Genomic DNA, 19,635 nt, shown 5'->3' with positions numbered 1-19,635 from the left:
CTCGCTGATATGGTATGGGTGGGACATCACACACACTCTAAGCGGGGAATCAATCACGACAGACCTGGTCAGCTTCACCAATCAGAGCTTTTCGGAAGGAGGGACTTTATATAGACTGAATGAAATCCAGTCGTTTAGTGAGAAGAGGGACAGCAGTGAAGAATAGACTTGAAATATGTGAAACATAATGCGTTTTTGAAATTAGAAACATCCATTGTTAAACACCCAAAAAACATAAAAAAACATCAAAAGAATGGCTCCTTAAACAAGTACAAACTTATTGTAAAGTGTCAACTGTGGTCAAATAGAACAAATCAGAAAGAAAATCTGACTGGGCACTGTTTATGCACTGTTATAGCACTTTAATGTACCTTTATAAAATTTCAAAATCCTAAAAGTTTACTGTCAAGTTTAAATAAGTCTTCTTCATTTTAATTCTCTTGTGATACTTTTTTGACCTTACACTTTGTCATCCACAAATCTTCAACTGTTCAGTTCTGTTTTGTTCTAGTATGTTCTTGTAATGAAATAAATCTTTACTAGCCTTTTTATCTATATAATGTTTCTTTGTGTGTAATAATTGTATGTTCTCAAGGATTAATCATCACAATCTCTCCCTCTTTCTTTCTCCCTAGTCTGATATTTATTTCATCTCATCAGCACCTATTAACTCAGCATCTAACTGTAGCTCCAGAGACACTAGTTCCCAGAGTTCACCTCAGACTCCCACTGGCTACGAGATGCCTGTCTTCCCTTCACCTCTTGGAGATGGTAGGCTTACGTTTCTAATCATAAAATATGTTCAAATTGTATCTGTTTTGACTCATTTTATTTGAGGGGACAGCAGTTGCTCTCCTGGTCTCTCAGTTTGAATGGGAATCATTTCTCTGGTAGCCTATCATACTGTATGTAAATGACGTGAATCTTGTTTACAGGAATCTTGTATACAGTGTCTCTTCTTTTGTTTTTCTTAAAATAAATCTTGGGTTTGTTCATGGTTAGTGAGTGCACTGTGCAAAGTGTATATCTGTTCTCGTCTATGTCTTTTAGTGTATTTGTCTTTTGAGCTATGCGTGGGTCGGGTTAATGTAATGCTTTTTTCCATCCCTGGTCCAGATTGTATTCGGATCCCCTACGGCACCAAGCTATCCCTCTACATGTCTAAAGACTCTGAAGGTACTGCAGGGATTTCTGATTGCCTACATTCCGCACGCTGCCTTGCTAATGCACGTTGCCACGGAGACTCAAGCTGCCTTTTATTTAATTAAAAGATGCATGCAGACCGTGTTCTGTAAAATTAGCAGAGAATGTAATGTGTCCCTTCCTTTTTGAAGTCCAATGAAGCAATCAGAGAGTGAATTGGTGCCATTGGCAACAAAAAATAAACAATGAAAGTAACCTGAGGTAATGCTTTAGGGAAATGGGACACATTTTCTGCGGCATGAGTTATGGATCCTTGTGTCCCCATGGATACTTTTGTCATCGCCCCTCTTCACAGACAGGCAGAATAAGGGGCTGTGACAAAATCCATATTCTTCTTATTTGAAACAACTAATCCGTCGTCTGCATTTTTGCACCAAAGGAAATAGAACCATATCATCCGATTTTGCATCTGATAGCAAAATTTGTTTAGCATCTGCATATAAACAAAATTTGCGCCGTATCGTTCTGTCCCATGGTGCAAAGATGCCTGTGAAATACTTTCAGCATATTCCAGAAACATGCATGTTTTCATAACATAACAATTCTGTGTTTAATTATCATCCTCTAATTTTCCTAAATTAACTTAAAGGGGAAGGATCCTTCCTGGCCTGGAAATCTATATATGCAGATGGACATTAAATTAGTCTATAACCGAATCTTTTGCTTTTGTTGCCTACGTATTGCCATACGTATTCTTTTTCTAGCATTAGGCTGCGTGTCCACCGGATCATTTATCCTGAGACTGGTATTTTTTTTACAATCGATTTCAATTAAAGTGGTGTGCTTTTAAAAAACAACAGCAGCTGGTGTTTTTGGCCAAGTAGCGAGAGTTGAAAAGTTCTCAACGTGGAGAAGAACATTCAGCTTATCAATGTCACTTTTTACTCCGCTGTCCAATCACAGAGCAGCAGGGGCTGAACAAATATTACACCAACCAATCAGCACATCGTATAACCGCATATCTATGTAGAATGAATGATTTTCAGACAAGCGGCTGTATAGACAGTTTTCATACAAGTTGATGTTTTGACGTCTAAAAATGCTCCGGTGGACATACAGCCTTAAACAAGGTGATAATGTTTCTAAATCACTATTCATTGAAATCACCATTCGTTTTAAATGTTCAAGTCAGAATGTGCATAGTTGGTACACTGCATTCAATATAGCAATCGTGCCTGCACACCATCACTCGTACACTGCACATCAATAAACAATAGCATGGCATGCACATTACAACTCATTATTTTCTTAAAGCAGAGATAACTTTATAACTTGAAACTTTCCTTATAAAGGTTTTTCTAACAGCTTTTTTTGACGATGCTTGTTTGACACTGGTGCACTTATTTGAGTGATAAAAATGTGATTCTTTTTCTGTTCTCATTCGATCATATCTATTGGTAAAAGCAGCAAAGACTCACAAAAAGCAAGGGATTTTTACATAACTTTGGCTTATTTTTGATCATAAGCAGAAAGCCAGCACTGTTGGTGTCAAATTGATTAAGTACCTTCCCCTTTAAACACATGCTTTTCCCCACGTGCTTGTCCTACATTCTCAGAAACATGGAAATTAGAGACTGATCATTCTTAGAGTTGCATTGTTTTAAAGGGATAGTTCACCCAAAAGTGACAATTCTTTCATGAATTACCCTCAAGGTGTTCCACAACTGAAACCTTCGTTCATCAGACCTCATCAAAACTATCTTGTGTTCTGAAGATGAATGAAGATATGACACTTGTGGAACAACTTGAGGGTAATTCATGACAGAATTTTCATTTTTTTGGTGAACTTACCCTTCACTTGCATGTGAAAACTGTTTATGAAGTTCAATAAGAGTGTCATGATTCCACCTCACCTTGTCAGGTATTTCTTGGTCTAGGGGTGGAATCATACAGAATCCTCTGTTTCATGTGGGAGAGAGACGATTTCTTCTCTCTCCGTGTCTCGTCTCTGGCCCCGCCCCTCTCTCTTCTCGTCAGCTTTCCCTGAGTGCTAATCCCCAGCACCTGTTGCTCGTTACCATCCTCTGTTTGTTTCCCCTATAAAGAGTCCTCATGTTTCTTTGTCTCGTTGCTCGTGCATTGTAAGCTGTACCTGTATTTGTATGCTGTGTGTATACCTGGTCCTCGTCTGAGTTGTTCTAAGTAAGTGTCAGTTCAGTTTATATCAAGTGTTTGTTTTTGTACCCAGCTTTAGTGAGTCAGTGTTCTTGGTTAAGTTTATTATTTACCCTGTTTACCCCATTGTGGGTTTTGTTTTGCCTTTTTAGTCTTGTGATATATATAATAAATTATCTGTTAACCCCGCTATCCCTGAGTCCTGCCTGCAATTGGGTTCTACCTCCCCAATCCTGACAAAGAGGTGCCTGACATAAATCTTCTACCACACTATCAGTCATGGATGGTGTGGCGAGTAGGTATTGTGGAAAGTGCATAATCCATACCTTGTATCAACATTGGGTCAGGACAGTTTAATTGAAAAACATGGTTCAACAAGTCGACACAATAGAGTTGAGTCACAAATAACTGTGATAAAGTGTATAAACGCTCCCTTTAATCCTGAGTCTCAAACTCCAGCAGTGGTTTCTGTATTTATCTTTAAAATCGTGGAAAGTACAGTACATGCAAGTGATGCCAAACAGCACCTCTCATTCTGTCATTTTTCTACATCTTTTCCAACCACTATTTTCTCTCTTCAAGGTGAAGCTCCATCTAAACACATCTATAAGATCCCATTGAGTAACCTAGTTGGCCGGAGCATAGAGAGACCACTCAAGTCTCCACTGGTCAATAAACTAGTCACGGCTCCCACTTCCAGCGTGATAGCCCCTGCCCCTACGATCTCAACCACACCTTCCCTCTCGGTGTCCCGGATGGAGATCAAAGAAATCGCCAGCCGCACACGGAAAGAACTGCTCGGTAAATCTGATGTTTGTGTTCCTGAGCTAAAACTAATAATAACAATTAAATTACAGGATTTTTTTATTGTATCAAAAATCAATCTAGCTTCAAAGAAACATTCATGTCATACATCAATTTCATTAAAAGCGATTTGAAATGTTTTTATATCATATGTATTCCAAATGTCTTACGTGATTCCCTTGCACCTTGTACCTCTAGGTTTGACTGAGGAACCCAGCAATAAGTCAGACAGTAACTCGGTGAAACAGAGAAGAGTGAGCAAGAAAGCAAAGGAGGACGATCAAAAGAGAACAGCAGAAACCATTATCACTGAGCAGTAAGTGTCAGTAGGTTCTTTCTGCATGTTAGACTCAAGCAAACCAGTGATAATACTCACTATGAGATATTTTCAATCAGAGTGGAAATGGAGTCTCTAGATGGAGAAACCGACATCCACCGGCTGTGCTTATCTGGTTCTGAGATGGAGCCACGAGATGACAGCCCACCCACGGCCAGCCCTTTTACCTTCTCTGCTTCTTTTGAGGAGGATATTTTGGACCTTAAGTGAAGAAAATCACAGCCTGTGGGATCAAAGTGCACCTCTCACATTACGCATCCTCTTATCTTTTTCTTTTTAATCTCCGTTTTATCACGTTACGTTGAAATTACTGAAGGTCCTCGGTCTGCCCGTTCATCTGCAGTATGCGGTGTGCTTTACACTTGGAGTTTACAGTGTGATGTCAGAATTTACCCCTAGTTGATGTATGAATCTTAAATTGTATGTGTATGACCTTATGTTTACGTTACAGAAGAGACAGAAGTACAATAAGGAAATTAAATGATCACTGATCATATTAGAATTCTGTTCGAAAGAATTTCTCAAAACAAAAATGAGATAATAATTGAGGTGGTTTATATTAATACTATGAAGGAAGTTCTAAGTCAGCTTTGTAGCAAACTTGTAGCCATAAGAACAAAATATGTTATAAAATATAATACCTGAAATATACTTTGAACTCCAAGCCCTGAATGTAAGATAGAGAATGAAGCATTTTTAATTCCTTCTTTTGTGTTTTTGAATGTTTTCTATGTTTGTGATTTGTACATTGTGTGATTATTTTAGAGTTGTAAAAAACTATATGCATCTCAAACCAGATGCACAAATGAACGCAGAATGGAAACATATATAGATATATACCTTTCTAGATATTGTATTATGGACGAGACAAATAAAACTTCTTGTATATTTATATTAATGTTATGGTTTAACCTGCCTCCACCCTCAACATGTTTGTAAAACCCTGACATGCAGTTCTTCAGCAGAAAGGGCAGGAGTCTCCCACAAGTGCCATTCTCTCTACTGCACCCTATAATCTCTAGCGCCCTCTATCGGACAGAACATGATTGCGTTTCTCATGAGGCAGAACAAACCACTCCAGAATCCAGTTTGGGATTTTGTTGTAGGCCTATCTGTTGGAGGTTCCTGCAGCTTACTATCCTAAATATATAAGCTTTGACCCATGAGCACCGCATTTAGGCTTCAAACCGCAAAGTCAATGCATTTTAAAGTGCTGTTGCTTCTTGAAAAGGGCTCTGGATCACCTGCATGCCTCCATTCAATCCCACTACAAAGTACAGGGAGTTTTATGTATGAATAATGTAGAATTAGGATGTATTACTTTCAATCTTTTCCTGGATTTGACAAATTGAAATTGAAAGAAACCTCCAGGAATTTAAGCCAGGGTCACATATATTACATGTATGATTTGGGGTAAATAAGAGAAAACTAATTCTACTGTTTACAGTTCAAACTCAGAGATGTTAAGAATTTCAGCAAAAGCATGACACCAGAATATAGCCTACGAAAGAGCCTCAGGACAACAAGAACAAGAGGATAAGATGAGAATCAACTGCTTAGCTGAATGCATGCCCCGCCCACTCGTACCTTCTAACACTTTAATCTTTCTTCATCCTTTTGAACCACTCAACACTAGTAGCAGTCTGGAGTACCAGGGGAAAACATGAAATATTTTTGTAAATGAAAGTTTTAAATATTATTTATTTGCTTAAAGGGGAATGGGTGAGTGGGCTAGACTGACTTTTTTTTGCATATTTGCGTGTCTTTACCCTCCCTCTTTTCACCTAACTGTTTTCACAGTGGTTTTGTATCTTGTATCATATCAATATTAACTGTTAGACTGTTGCAGAATCTCTGTGATATCGGAATTAAACAAAAACGAATAAAAAAACACCAAGTGTCTTAAAATATTGTATTGCCATTGTTTTTAATGCCAAGTACTACTTGTAAATGTGTGTGTGTGTTTCCAATGTGGCCTCAAAATTACTATTATTATTGCTATTTTAGCATTTATTTGAAGAAGTGCTGTAGATCTCTGCTGTAGTAAATATTGTTCATTATTATGAAATAAATATTTATGAAATTTGACCCTGTAGTTTGTGTTTTACAGGATTCAAGGAATCATTATGCATTACAACGGTTATTTGTTGAACTGTTTGCACCTGACAAAATATACTATCCCTTTATAACTTGACTGCCACTAATATGAGGTCTGTCTCTGTCCCATAAAAAAACTTAAATGTCTGGCAGCTGGGGCGCCAAAAATAAACAAAATTACAGATAAAGAATTTCATGTTTTTTTATTATGTTTTTTTGTGGTTTTAACAGTGTCATTAAAATTACCAAATTTTACAATATACATGGAAATTCTGTAAAAGAAAAAAAAAACACTAAACAGTTAATGATACAATTGTAGGATGCCTTACTGTACATTTTATTTGACCTTACATCTTGGCCTAATCCCCTCTAAACAAACGCTGGGTTATTCTTGACATAATTGGGTCAAAAATGGAACAAACCCACCTGCTGGGTTAAAAATGTACCCCAATACATAATATATATATACATATATAACCAATAACTTTGAGCCAACAATGAGTTGAAACAACCCAGCATGGATAAATTACAACCCAGTGTGTTGGGTTTGTTCCTTTTGGACTCAACATTGGGTTGACATTGTTTTTTTTAGTGTTTCACTGTACAACAGAAAAACCCCATTAAAAACACCAATAATTTAATATAAAGATTAAAACATGTAAAAGTCAGAACACATTTCAGAACTAAAAAAGAAGAGAAAATTGCTTAATTTAAAAGAATACTGTCACACTGCAGATTTACTTTGTCAACACATTGTTATCTACATAAAATTAAAATCATCCAAAATGTTCACCTAATTGGCAGTTTATATTTATAATTAAAATATTAGAGGCCCATGAAAGAAAGGAAAAGAAAAACTAGAAAAAAATTCAAAAGATGCTATAAAATTACTCATGGTAGCTTCTGTGTTGAGTTGAATACAACCCGCTTAAACCAATACTTTATATATCAGATATCAGAAAATATCAGAATTCCTCTTGTTGTGTCGCCACTGTAAAAACATGCTTGGCTGTTTTAAGGTTGAGGAAAATATGAACAAACTTATTTTAAATTTTTATTGAAAGTTATGTTAAAGGTTTCATTAACGATGAAACTGTTTTGCCACACTATGTCTGCCTCCAACATTTTCGTTTACTGCACAGGGCACTTTTAATAAAGCTCTTGGAATTGAGGCCTTTAATTTGTCTTAGACGTTGCAGATTCATTTGAGCTTTAAATGTCCATAATAATGGCCATTTTCACTGCTTTTTGTTTAAGGATTTTTCATTACACTATCAAGCTCTCTGCAGTTTGTTGTCGAAACACACATTTACGCTGGCAGTCAGAGAAATTGACAAGCACGGGCATGTTTCATATGAGAATGTAGGTTTACATGCATGCTTAACCCACACTTCCATTCATTGTCTAGTGAGATCATTTCCGCAGCCCTGGCATATTTATCGTAAATCACACAAACTCAAAAGAAACTGGAAGTTTTTAAGTATTCTTTGTATTTGTGTTAGTTTAAATCAATGTTTGCTAATAACATTCCTCTCTCTCTCTCATACACACACTGCTATTTACCCAGTCACTCGTCCATTCCTGCCATTCTATTTAAATTCCTTTTAGCACAGGGAAAGTAACAATGGAACAGCTATGTTATAATTGCATGTTTGGCATTATTACAGAGCCGTCCCCTTCCCTTGTTCTCTTTCTGTCTTTCCCTCTTTCATGCATTTCATCTTTTCAAATACAAAAATATTGTGCTGTGTGACAAATTACCAAAATCTTGCCCTAACAAAATGTTTGTTTACTCAATTCAACAGCTCATTTTTCTTTCACAAGCTTAGCATTCTGTTCTGTGTAGAGTTCATGAAAACAGCCCACAGCACACTGTGCTGTGAATTGGAGGCTGGGCTAGAAATGCCACAAACCCAAAGCCTGGCAGACTAAGAGGAAGGGCCGTGTTTACTCAACTGCATTAGTTTAACGCTACGATAATTCTGTAAAGCCTGGGGTTTGTCGAGTCTCTCATCTATAGTGGAGCTTGAATGGGTTTTTTGATGCTGTACACCAACAGCTAACTACAGATCCGCCATTGGCTGTTTCTCCAAAAATCTTTATTTTTTTAATCAGTTATTGCTTGCATACATTTTGCAGCCAGAAACTGGAAAGATGGTGCTCACTATTGATTGGAGGTATGAATTTATGCCATCATGTCCAATAAAGGAAAATGAGGCATTTTGTAGCAAATATATAAATATGAAAAAGTACTTGCCATCTTCGTAGTATCAAAAACATAGTTTGATGACATTAAAAAAACTTCATTTGAATGGTAACAGTTTCTTTCCATTCTGACCAAACATTTGTCTGTTTCTAGTTATTCACTGTCGTGAGCCAACATAAGTCTTAAAAATGCATACAATTGTTGAGGGAATGGATGACATTAATCATCAAAGCAGCACCCTGCATCACAGTTGTAACAGATGAGACGTCTTGACCGATCACAGAAATCCATGGGCCAGGTTATGCAAATGAGGCTACATGCATGAGAATTTGTATCGCCATGGAAAAACAAGGCACCTGAGCGATGACGTAGGCGAATGAACGGGTCGGCGCTTTAAGTGCCAACAGGTATGCCACACTGTGAAAAACTCGACCCAGGAAGAAAACCAGAAAGTGAATGCGTGCTACTGCAGAAGAGGGGCCAGTCATGGAATAAACGGCCCCTAGGAAAAAAAATGGGAATATGTTCTCCATGTCATTGCGATGTGACCTAGAAAACACAAAACAAACATAGAAGGTGAGTGGAGATTAAAATATGCATAACTGAAACAAAGTTTTAAATGACACGAAGGTGGGAATGTATAGCAAAAACTGAAAATAAGTTTAAAACCTTAAATTATGTAACGCACAATGGCATGACCATGCGTGTATAAAAATAGCTCATGATGAGTAAGTTCTCAAAAACATAAGCAGTTTCGTAATATTTCCTCAATGTAAGTTTAACCTACATCCTTCACACATTCCAGCCCTCTCTCTTAGTCTTTAAAAACAGCACTGACTTGATTTCAAAATGGCAGAAATTTATACTGTATTGAAAACTACATGTCAGAAGACCCAAGGAGCTGAGGAATGTGCACAACATCTGTCTTTGATCAGGACTTCAGCTGTAAACTGTCTGGCTCACTCTAATGGCAGCATGCCTGGACAGTGAACGTTGCCAACATCACACAATCTTGCACATTAAACGTAGTTCCACTCTGAATCACTAACACACAAACGGAAAAAATACGTACACTGTGTTAGCAGCAGCAGTCCTTCATAACATGATATAGTTGTGATAGGAAAAACTATGGTAACTGCGTCATACTTAAAAATTATGCTGACATTCATGGTGCATGAATACTTTAAAGAGCACGTTCCCTGTGATCCCTTTTTTCAACCTTTAAGTGTGTAATGTTGCTGTTAGAGCATAAATAATACCTGCAAAATGATGAAGCTCAAAGTTCATTGCCAAGGGAGATATTGTGTATAACAGAATTCCTTTTTCAAGGACTACAGAGAACAGCTGGATCGGACTACAGCTCTCTTCTTCCCTGGTACATGATGTCACTATTCCGAGTGCTTTTAGTAACCTCTGCCCACAATAATACGCCAAAAAAGGGGGCGAGGTCTTCCTTAAAGAACTCTTCGGTTATCACAGATTCTAAACATTTTACTGAGCTATGCGCCTTAACTACTTTCACATTCATCACAGTCCTACAACTGGTTATAAGAATTCAGCTACACACATTCTAAGATAACCAACTGTCAAATAACAACTTCCATGACTTTAATATCGGCTGTGAAAGCTGTTCTGTTTAATACACTGATATTGTGTGTGTGTGTGCCTCTGTCTAAAAAATTCTTTGAAACGTCCTCTGAAGTCCTGCTTGCTGTCTCCTAGTCAATCTGCATGTTTTATTATCCAACTCGGGTCCAATATAAAAAGGCAAAACTAACGCTTCTGTTATTAGTGATAATACAACTGGTGTGACGCCATCTGGTCCCGTGTCATTTCCCTCACCATAGTAGAACAAAAACACGATCTCTAACAAAAATAGACGCTTGCGTATGCACCATAAGACCTCCGTAAAACTTCAATCGATCCGTATGTTTTTAACTGATGAAGTGAAGTTGACGCCATAGTTACTGTTTATTGCTGGAAGCCAAAGCTTTTGCATTCACGTTTACTGAGAGGGGGACCGACCAATCACAACAAGCTTGAGGAGCGGAACTGGCTGATATGGTATGGGTGGGACATCTTCACAGACACACACACACACACACACACACACAGGAAGCAGGGAACCAATCACGACAGACCTGGTCAGCTTTACCAATCAGAGCATTTCGGAAGGCGGGATTTTGAAGAAACGAAAGAAATCCAGTCATTTTGTGAGAATAGAGATAGCGGTGGACGATAGACTTGAAATTTGTGAAATATAACGTTATTTTTAAAACTAGAAACGTGCATTGTTAAACACCCAATAAAGCAGCGGGTTTCCTGTGCCAGGACCTTTTACTGTTGCCAAGTATTTCCTTTTTTACAACTTTTACTTGTAGTGGAGTACAAGTAAAAGGCCTTCCAGTTGGTCCCGTCCGGCCTTCCTGAGGCCTTCGAGCTGGTCCCGTCCGGCCGTCCAGAGCCTGCTGCCCAGCCGGTCCCATCTGACCTCCCTATGAGCAACTGGACTCAGCCCAAATATTTTTTGGGGGTCCCCATATGGGAGGGATAGCCCGATCGGATAGACCGGTCGTCGGGCTCTCGGTGCGGCCGGTGCCCTCCGGACCTCCCGAGCCGGGCATTTCGTCCTGGGGGCCTCCCGTCCCGCCATATCCCGTGTTCCTTGCACCGGCCTCCAGGGCGCCCACCCCCCCTTCCCCACTTGGTACTGTTTAGGCACGAGGTCGCACCTTTTGGAGGGGGGGTAATGTCACGGTTGTCACAAACTCACAGTTCCCAGTATTACCAGCACAACAGTATCATAGCAGCTCTCGGTCATTGTTGTGAAATCCTGTATTAGCTTCTTCCTCATCTCTTTGCCACATCAATTACTTTTTACATATGTTTTAAGTTGGAATTCACTTTCTACAGCGGAAGTAACTTTCACCCCTTCACTTATTTTCATGTCATTCACTATTTCCCTTCTCTTTATTTATATAATGCCAGTTAAACATGGATTCTTTGAAGTGTTGGTCCTCCTAGGAAAACATACAAACATTCTCCAGCAGCAGTGGATTCAAAAGAGTCACTTCTTGTCTTTGAAACACATTTTTATAATGTTGGCTTTCTTGTACATTTTTGTCTTTTTCTGTCAAGATCACGAATGTGCCCTATTGATTTTAAAATCACTTTTCAGAATATACCGTTTTACCAGCGTCTTTCTCGATACTTGGCTGAAGGCTTTGCTGTTCAAATTGCATGGTCAAAAATGGTTATGTCATAACCTCCAGGATTACATTTTGAAATGGCACCTCTCTCCCCACCCAACAGGTCCTCAAGACCCTTAATGCTCCACTTCCAAAAAAAAATGTTATTTTTCACAGTAAATGTAATACCGGGTATGAAAAATAAAGTGATTTCAGAACACTACTGAAATCACATCTTACTGAAATAATAACCTTATCATGCAAACACAGGCAATAATGGAATGGCAGTACAGGAATGGGCAGACCTTACTGAAGATAAGTTACGATGTTGTTGAAAGAATGCATGAATGCAAAAATATGTAGTTAAAAGCGATTAATGCGTCCAAACTGGCAGCCAAGTATAATAGGATGTTTTAGAGTATGTAGTCCCATTACTCTCCCTTTCACTGACATTCATATACAGACAATGAAAATAGCTATTATAAAAGGGTTTTGTAAAGCACAAAGTTAAACAGTTTGACAAAAGCACTACTAATAAAAAAAATTAAAAATGAGCTGTTTAACATCTGAATCATTTTTAAAACAAACCGAATCATCCCTATAGACTATCATTGATCCATGCAATTAATCATAGTTTAAACATCAAACTGTAAATATTTTCCAAGTAGCCACCACACAATAGTTTCAATACAAGAATCTTATAGTGACTTTAACCAAAGGAGCTAAAGCTCAAATCTGTTGGACATCATGCATGGTTTTCCCATTAAAATGGGGTAATTTAGAGGGAGGAAACCTAACATTCCAGAGATACAATGTTTTGACAGAAAAAAAGTATAAAAGCAACACAAATACAACCTGTTCAATCAGAGTAAATCAAAACTAAGGAAACTTGCAATTAAATGGAAATAATAAAAAATTAATGGAATGTAATTAAGCTGTTTGTTTTCATCATTCAGTTTTAAGGTATTCATTCTATCCTTCAACATATCATGCAATGTTAGTTACATGGGCAAAATGTTAATAAAAACTTTTAAGAGAATAAACTATGATTTAACTATAGTAAAATCATCTGCTTAGACAAAGTCTTTAAGTTGAAATAAATCAAAATTTTAAGGCAACACCTATTTTTTTTAAGTTGAACTAAAAAAATGTGCAGTTAAATTTGCAGTCAAAAACCCACAATGACCAGAAATGCACCATGTTCTCACTAGTAACCACAGTCCAAACATTAAGAAGTAATATAAATGGTAAACAATGGTTCGTGTAGTTAAACAAATCAATTCGCCAGCAAATATGGTTACTTCACTTCCATGTTTATTTTGCCGAAGATACTAGAAATTGTCCTTTATGTTTGTTGTTTGTTTAGCAAATAAGCACCCAGAACTCAACCATATTTTAAAAAGATTGACTTAAACTTAAATACAGCCTACCTCAGACAGCGCTCCACGTATGGATCAGTGCGGCAATACTGAATACCTCCGTGCCTTTCAGCGTCCTCGGGGTTCGCGAAAGCCTGTTCAAATACATTGCATCTTACATATCTGTTTCAAAGCCTAAATTAAAGTCATCGCTTCAGAAATTCAGATCTCTTGCAACAGAATGACAAGACGCAGCTAGGTGATACCGGTTGTGTTCAGTAACAATAACATCACTTTGCATTTTCCCTTGCACCGTATAGACGAAGACGCGAGACAAGACGCTCCCATTTTAATCAACGAGATTAAAAAAGCACTTACTTTCTTCCGAAGTCTTGCTTGCCCAGTGATGATAGCTATGATGTACATCTTCAAGATTAAAAGCGTGCTGTAGAAGATAAAGCACATCCATATATCGCTTCCGAGCATCTTGTCTCACTATAACGGGCACTGTGTTTTTACAGTATGAGACGGCTGAACTGAAGGTTAAGTTATATACGCGAACCTCAGACCGTTTGGCCCAGCCTCTTGCAGATGACTAACTGGCAAGAAAACTTTCACTGACGTTCAAACTTCCGTTTTCCCTCTCATGATGAAACCCGAGGGATATGAGGATCAAATCCTTTCTTCAGATCAAAATCACTACACTTTAACAAGACTATAACTTCCTCCAAGGATGAAGAATGGGGAAAAACCCCGTTTACAGAAATAAAACAACATTTACAGAAATGAAAACTGGATGATTCAATGGAAAGCAAGCCAATGGGGAATTTGTAAAATGAAACAAAATCTTATGGACCAATGTACAGTTGGGTGAGGAAAAATGACAGCCTATTAAAATGTAGGCATACCAGTAAAATGTCTATTGGCTACAGAGTTGTGTCTTCTCCTGCAGGCATGGAATTCCAAGAATGTGAGACAAAAGACAAAGTTTAGGCATGATAACATACTTGTGTTTTTTGGATTTGATGGTTGTAAACATATTTATTTGTGACTCTATTAGACAGCAGCATCAGGAACAACAAATTTTATTGACTTTTCACTCATCCACTAACTTTTAAAAGTTTAGGGTGACTTAAATGTTATTCATGATCGTTTATATTGTTTATAAAGCATATAAGGGTGATATATCAAATGAATAAATATGTCAAATGATACAATAAAAGGACAAGTGTGTTTTTACAAACACTTAGGCAAAGGGGCTATTCTTGCTGATAGAATGTGGCATATAGTGTTGATTTTTATTCTAAAATGTAATGTTTTATGAATCCACTGCTTTAATTTGCCAGCTTCAATGCAGTTTCTGCTGACACGCTGTTGTTGATATTCATGATAAGATGCAATACGATGCAAAACTTCACACAGCTTGCCTTTTGATACCTGCTACTTTTCACATATGGCTGCATATCAAATGAACAGACTCATTTAGTTTCACAATTATTATTTATTTGCTTGGCTTACAGTACATCTGTCAGGATACCTGTGTAATCGTGACCATTATGTGTTATTAAAGATGCAGTGGACTTATAGTGCTCTATGTTACAAAAAATGATCTTTGGCACATAGGATGAACAACATTAAACTTTAATCTGAAGAAGCAGTTCAACTGAAATTAATTAAACAAAATAGAAGTTAACTGCAGTCACTCAAAAGTGTTTATGCACCCCAGCTGTGATCGACTTGTCAATGTAAAATTGACACAATATTGGTTTGACTCCTATCTATAATGGCATAAGGAACACTATTTGAACAGCTCTTTGAAACATTTTTCATTTTCCGAGAACTTTTTTGAAGATTAAAGAGGGAAAATCATGTGATAATAAAATTAATGTAATTGCTTAGTAATAAATATCAATATCACACAAATATGTTAAGATAAAGTTTAGGGTTTTGTCCCTTTTAAAGAGTTCATATGGCACAAATACATGTTTTTCTGTGTCTTTAGTGTGTTAAAAGTTGCCCATGCATGTATTAGACAAGTACAATTGCAAAAATGAAACTTTCGGAACAAAAGATGCATTCTAGCTTAAAGCAAATGCTCACCCAGACCTTCCTGAAAAGCCTTGTGTAACCGCACCCCACGTCAGTTTGTGGTATGATTTGACCAATAGCGCCCAAATGTATACTCAAGTAAGGTGGGCGTACCTGTCAGTACAATTGCTGTGGAACCTGATGTTCCACATATGGCTTTACATTTCCATCAAAGTTGCAGTATTTGACCAATCGCTACGTAATGGTGACCTTGCCAATCATGGCACATCTCGCTTTTCAGAGCGATGAGCTTTGGAAAAAGTTCAGCGGGTTTCAGAGAGGCAGGGCAAAGATAATATACAAACATGCACGGTATGTGGAAAATAAAGCATTTTGAACCTTAAATCGTGTAGGCTTTATTGCATTTACATCTAAAACAAACGATACTTTCATTTTAACCCTGTCATATCACCCTTTTAAGATATCAAAGAGGTTTTAATATAATTTAATAATATGCTCGTTATCATTTGCTTAATTAATAAAATCTTATTAGATATATTGTCCTTGGTGTGTCCTTAAGCCCTCACGACTATGTCAGATTTGTTGCATATATTGTGTAAGAACAAAACAGATGTTGTGAGATGTGGCCAGGTGTTACCCAAACCTTTTTCAAATTGGAAAAGAACCCCATTAAAGTGATTGTAAGTGAGAACCATTAACAGATTTCGCAGAGTGAACATAGAAATATTTGGCACAAGATGTCATTAACCTGCAAAATTCGAAAAACAAAATATGTCAACAATCCATTCCGAGATAGGTTGAGGAGGAAGAGCTTGTACTTGTGATGTCATCGCAGCAGTCCTCAGCATCAGAGAAAGATGAAGTATAATGCAGACCTGACAGTCTGTGGTAGTCCTGATGAGAGACCTCGGGCAAACTATACATGTCCATTGATGTCTGGCCTCTTCGTGCTCCAAACAAACTCCACATATCAATCAACTGTGTACAAAATGTACAACCCATTATGTCTGGTGTGGTGAGATTATTTCTTCTTTCTTATTCAAAAAACTTGGAATCTTCATCCAGGAATGCTCTAAATGACTTCTTCTCCATAGAAATGACTAACAAACATGAAATGCACAGGTCCATTCAGATCACACCTGATTCAAAGACAAACTAGTAGACATTACTTATGACTGTAATGTCAAAAAATGCTCCTTTTACTCATAAATACCCATGCATTTTATGCATTCTTATTATACTGAAGATTTTCCATTTATGGTCGGAGACAACACAGTGCATAATGCCAAATGGTGTGCGTGTCTGTATAAGGAGCTGTATGGAAAGCACAGACACGAAAGCGTGAGAAAGCAGCTGTCTAAAGTGTGTCTTTTCTTGGAATGTTTTGTTCAAACCCTCGCCTGGAGGTATTGACAATTACAAGTTGGAGTACAAAAGGGAAACTAAAGGAAAAAAAGTAGGGGAAAGGAAGAGTGATGCATTGACAGAAAAAGAAACAGAGATCTATTTAAAACCGCAAATGGATCAACGCAAGACACCCATAGTTTGACTGAAAGTTCAGAGGTTACAAGGTCACCGGCTGCACAATTCACTGCGGACTGAAGTGTAATGTAAATATTTACAATGTTATGTGCTCTGTGAAGAGTATTAAAGAGTATCCTCTTTCAGATCTTTCTTAAAGATAAGTCTTTGTACATCAGGCTTGTAGAGCTAGAAATACAACCCCATTGAAAAGGATACAAGAGACCACGCCCTTTTTTGTAACCTCACGTGAATTTAGCAAACGTACAAAAATATATCTGAAGCGTTGTCCTCCTGGGTGTGGCGACTTACAAATGAGGTTAACAATAGAAGCAATTGGACAACATAAGGACAACAAAAAGCATAAGTGTAGTAAAAACTGGTCTCAACTGGCCTACCACAGTATACAAAGCTAAGATTTGTTTTAAGGATAGAAAGATCAGAAAAGATATAGAAGTCAGTACTAATTCGTCAGATGTTGACTGAAGAGATGTGTTTCAGACGATTGTAAAGATGGCTACAGAATCTGTTGATCTTGTAGCAGTGGGAAGATCATTCCGCAAATGTGGAACAGATCCAGAGAAGGTATAAGTACGAGCATTTTTACCCTTTTTGGGATGGCACTACAAGACGTCGTTCATTTGCAGAGCGTAGGGATCTGGCGGGTACACAAGTCTGTGTAAGCAAGTGAAGATATGGGGGTGCCGAACCAGTGGTGGTCTTGTCAGCCAAGAGCAGAGCTTTGAATTTGATGCGAGCAACTATAGGGAGCCAATGTAGCTTAATGAAGAGAGGAGTGATGTGCGCTCTCTTAGGTTCATTGAAGACCACTATTGCAGCTGCATCCACACACCTCACTCGGGGTATTGTCCGGACTGGGGAAAGAAACACGACACATTGCAATGATTCTGTTAAACCTCAAGGTTATCTAAGATAGCATTTCATATAAATAAGCTAAAAAAAGTAATCTTTTACAACCAAAATAATGTCAGATAAACACAATAGATCATCATTGCCAATGTTGCTAGTTTTATTTTTTAACTAAATAAATTGCTGCGTCTGCACTTAAAAAAACAGTCACGTTAAACGCTTTCATTAGATTTTTTGTTAAATCAGATTAGACTTAAATCAAACTTAAATTATAACGACTTTGTGTTTTATAACTAAACTGTTGTCAGTTCAATTGACTCATATTTATAAAAAAGAAAAAAAATGAAGGCAGCTGAAATTGGTGATTTTTTTGGCCTTATACCTTCGAGATTTAAGCAAGAAGCCTCAAAGCAAATTCCAGTGGTGGCATTGTTACATTAATTAGAGGTTGTACAGTTAAAATTCTTCTTGAAAAGGGTGTGTTCACAAATCTCAGCGGAACACAAGTTTCAAATGCACAAAAAAAGCATATTTTGTAAACACATCCTTTATAAAAACCCTAATTGTGTACCTTTTTGAAAGTAAACAAAGCAAGGAGTGTTCTAGTAATCGACGTATACGTATGTTTACAACAAAAACACTGATTTTGCACATAAATGTTATATTCATCTTATTGCTGACATGGTATTTTTATGGTGATGCATTGATTTATTTCATAATTCCAATATGGGATTGTTAATATCAGTGCACATAATATTGGATAACAATACTGTAAGACGATCCTACACACTCAGTAATGTAATGTTAATCTATTCAGTTGAACACAACAGCTGACAAATGTTTCTGTAGCTGAGCTAGAACAACACATGCTAATGTTTAGACACCAAGCCACCAAGATGATATTGTAACAAAAAAGATTTGAGAAATAAACCTTCAGATAAAGTAAACCAGATGCAGCAATTGCGTAAGAATGGAAATGAAGACTCACTCTGGGAGAATTCTATGGAAAATCCTTTCTTCGCAAGAATACATGACATATGCTCAGCTGGGTGGTCTGCGGCGCTGCTTTCTCTGCATCCTCATGTTCTCATTTTTCTTCAGTCTGTAGATAGTAAAGACAAATGACATCACCACTGACAGTAGTGACAGCGGTGCCCCTCTGATGTCACCTGCCCTGTGAAATGATTTGGTTTATACTGGACATTTGGTCGAAGCAATATTCTGGGGCTCTCTTAGGACAAAGAGAGGATGGAGAGGAGGGGAGCGGTGGGGGGTTGGGGGCATGTGGGGAGTGGTGATTGAAGTCAATGAGATAAATGGGCATTTGGAGTTGAATAGGTATTTCTAAGCAGAAATAAAGATGACAATAGGCTTATATGAACTGTACTTGTATATAAAATAATAATATATAAAATTAATATCTTATGTAAAATTTCTCGATTAGGAATAGGAAAGAATTACAGATTGTAATAGGTAAAAGCGCCAAAAAGGGTATTCTGTCTAGATGACTCTTAAGCTTTTGTAATGTATTAAATAAATGAGCAAGAATTAAAACACAAAAAGGTAATTAATTCAAATATCAAAGTGATGTTAATAAAGCATATAAACTATTTCCACAAAAACCTTTGCATTTTTAGGGTTAATTACCTAAAAAATAAAAAATATTGTGTATAACTGGATAAAGCCAGTCCAGAGTGTAATTCCCATCACAGTTATTGTGATTCAGAGAAAAAAAAGTGTATAAACGGAATCGAACATTTTGGAGAAAGAACAAGCTTTATTTCTATTTGTCAAATCTGACACATGTTAACATTTAAGGAGATCACTTAAGTTAAAAAGACATCAGAAGTTATATCAGAAACATAAGTTCCTCCAACCAAATAAGTA

General features: G+C 37.4%; 2 protein-coding genes across 6 annotated transcripts in view; one reads left to right on the top strand and one right to left on the bottom strand.

Moving 5' to 3' along the window:
• The window catches only part of garnl3 (GTPase activating Rap/RanGAP domain like 3), a 54,026-nt gene extending 47,479 nt beyond the window's left edge, over window positions 1-6,547 (top strand). For all 5 annotated transcript variants that reach the window (XM_056746630.1, XM_056746629.1, XM_056746633.1 and 2 more), the window contains 5 exons: window positions 636-771; window positions 1,117-1,176; window positions 3,901-4,119; window positions 4,321-4,438; window positions 4,519-6,547. In XM_056746630.1, the coding sequence (XP_056602608.1) occupies window positions 636-771; window positions 1,117-1,176; window positions 3,901-4,119; window positions 4,321-4,438; window positions 4,519-4,669 (684 nt within the window). In that variant the 3' untranslated portion in view covers window positions 4,670-6,547. The remainder of the gene's footprint in view (window positions 1-635; window positions 772-1,116; window positions 1,177-3,900; window positions 4,120-4,320; window positions 4,439-4,518) is intronic.
• A 195-nt stretch (window positions 6,548-6,742) lies between these two features.
• ptges (prostaglandin E synthase) lies at window positions 6,743-14,030 on the bottom strand. Its single transcript, XM_056747313.1, has 3 exons — window positions 13,687-14,030; window positions 13,381-13,463; window positions 6,743-9,311 (listed from the first exon to the last, which is right to left on the bottom strand). The coding sequence occupies exons 1-3, from the start codon at window positions 13,792-13,794 to the stop codon at window positions 9,062-9,064; spliced, it is 441 nt and encodes a 146-aa protein (XP_056603291.1). The 5' UTR covers window positions 13,795-14,030; the 3' UTR covers window positions 6,743-9,061.
• Window positions 14,031-19,635: the final 5,605 nt, after the last annotated feature.

The sequence above is a fragment of the Triplophysa dalaica genome, chromosome 4, assembly GCF_015846415.1.
Source record: "Triplophysa dalaica isolate WHDGS20190420 chromosome 4, ASM1584641v1, whole genome shotgun sequence".
Lineage (NCBI taxonomy): Eukaryota > Metazoa > Chordata > Actinopteri > Cypriniformes > Nemacheilidae > Triplophysa > Triplophysa dalaica.
Note: the sequence above shows the minus strand (reverse complement) of the source record. Positions and strands in the feature narration are given on the sequence as shown.

Coding starts and splice junctions, on each gene's coding strand:
- ptges (XM_056747313.1), bottom strand. CDS start 13,794: ATGCTCGGAAGCGATATATGGATGTGCTTTATCTTCTACAGCACGCTT. Junction 13,464..13,686: donor AAGCAAGACTTCGGAAGAAA/GTAAGTGCTTTT, acceptor GTATTTGAACAG/GCTTTCGCGAACCCCGAGGA. Junction 9,312..13,380: donor TACGTGGAGCGCTGTCTGAG/GTAGGCTGTATT, acceptor TGTGTTTTCTAG/GTCACATCGCAATGACATGG.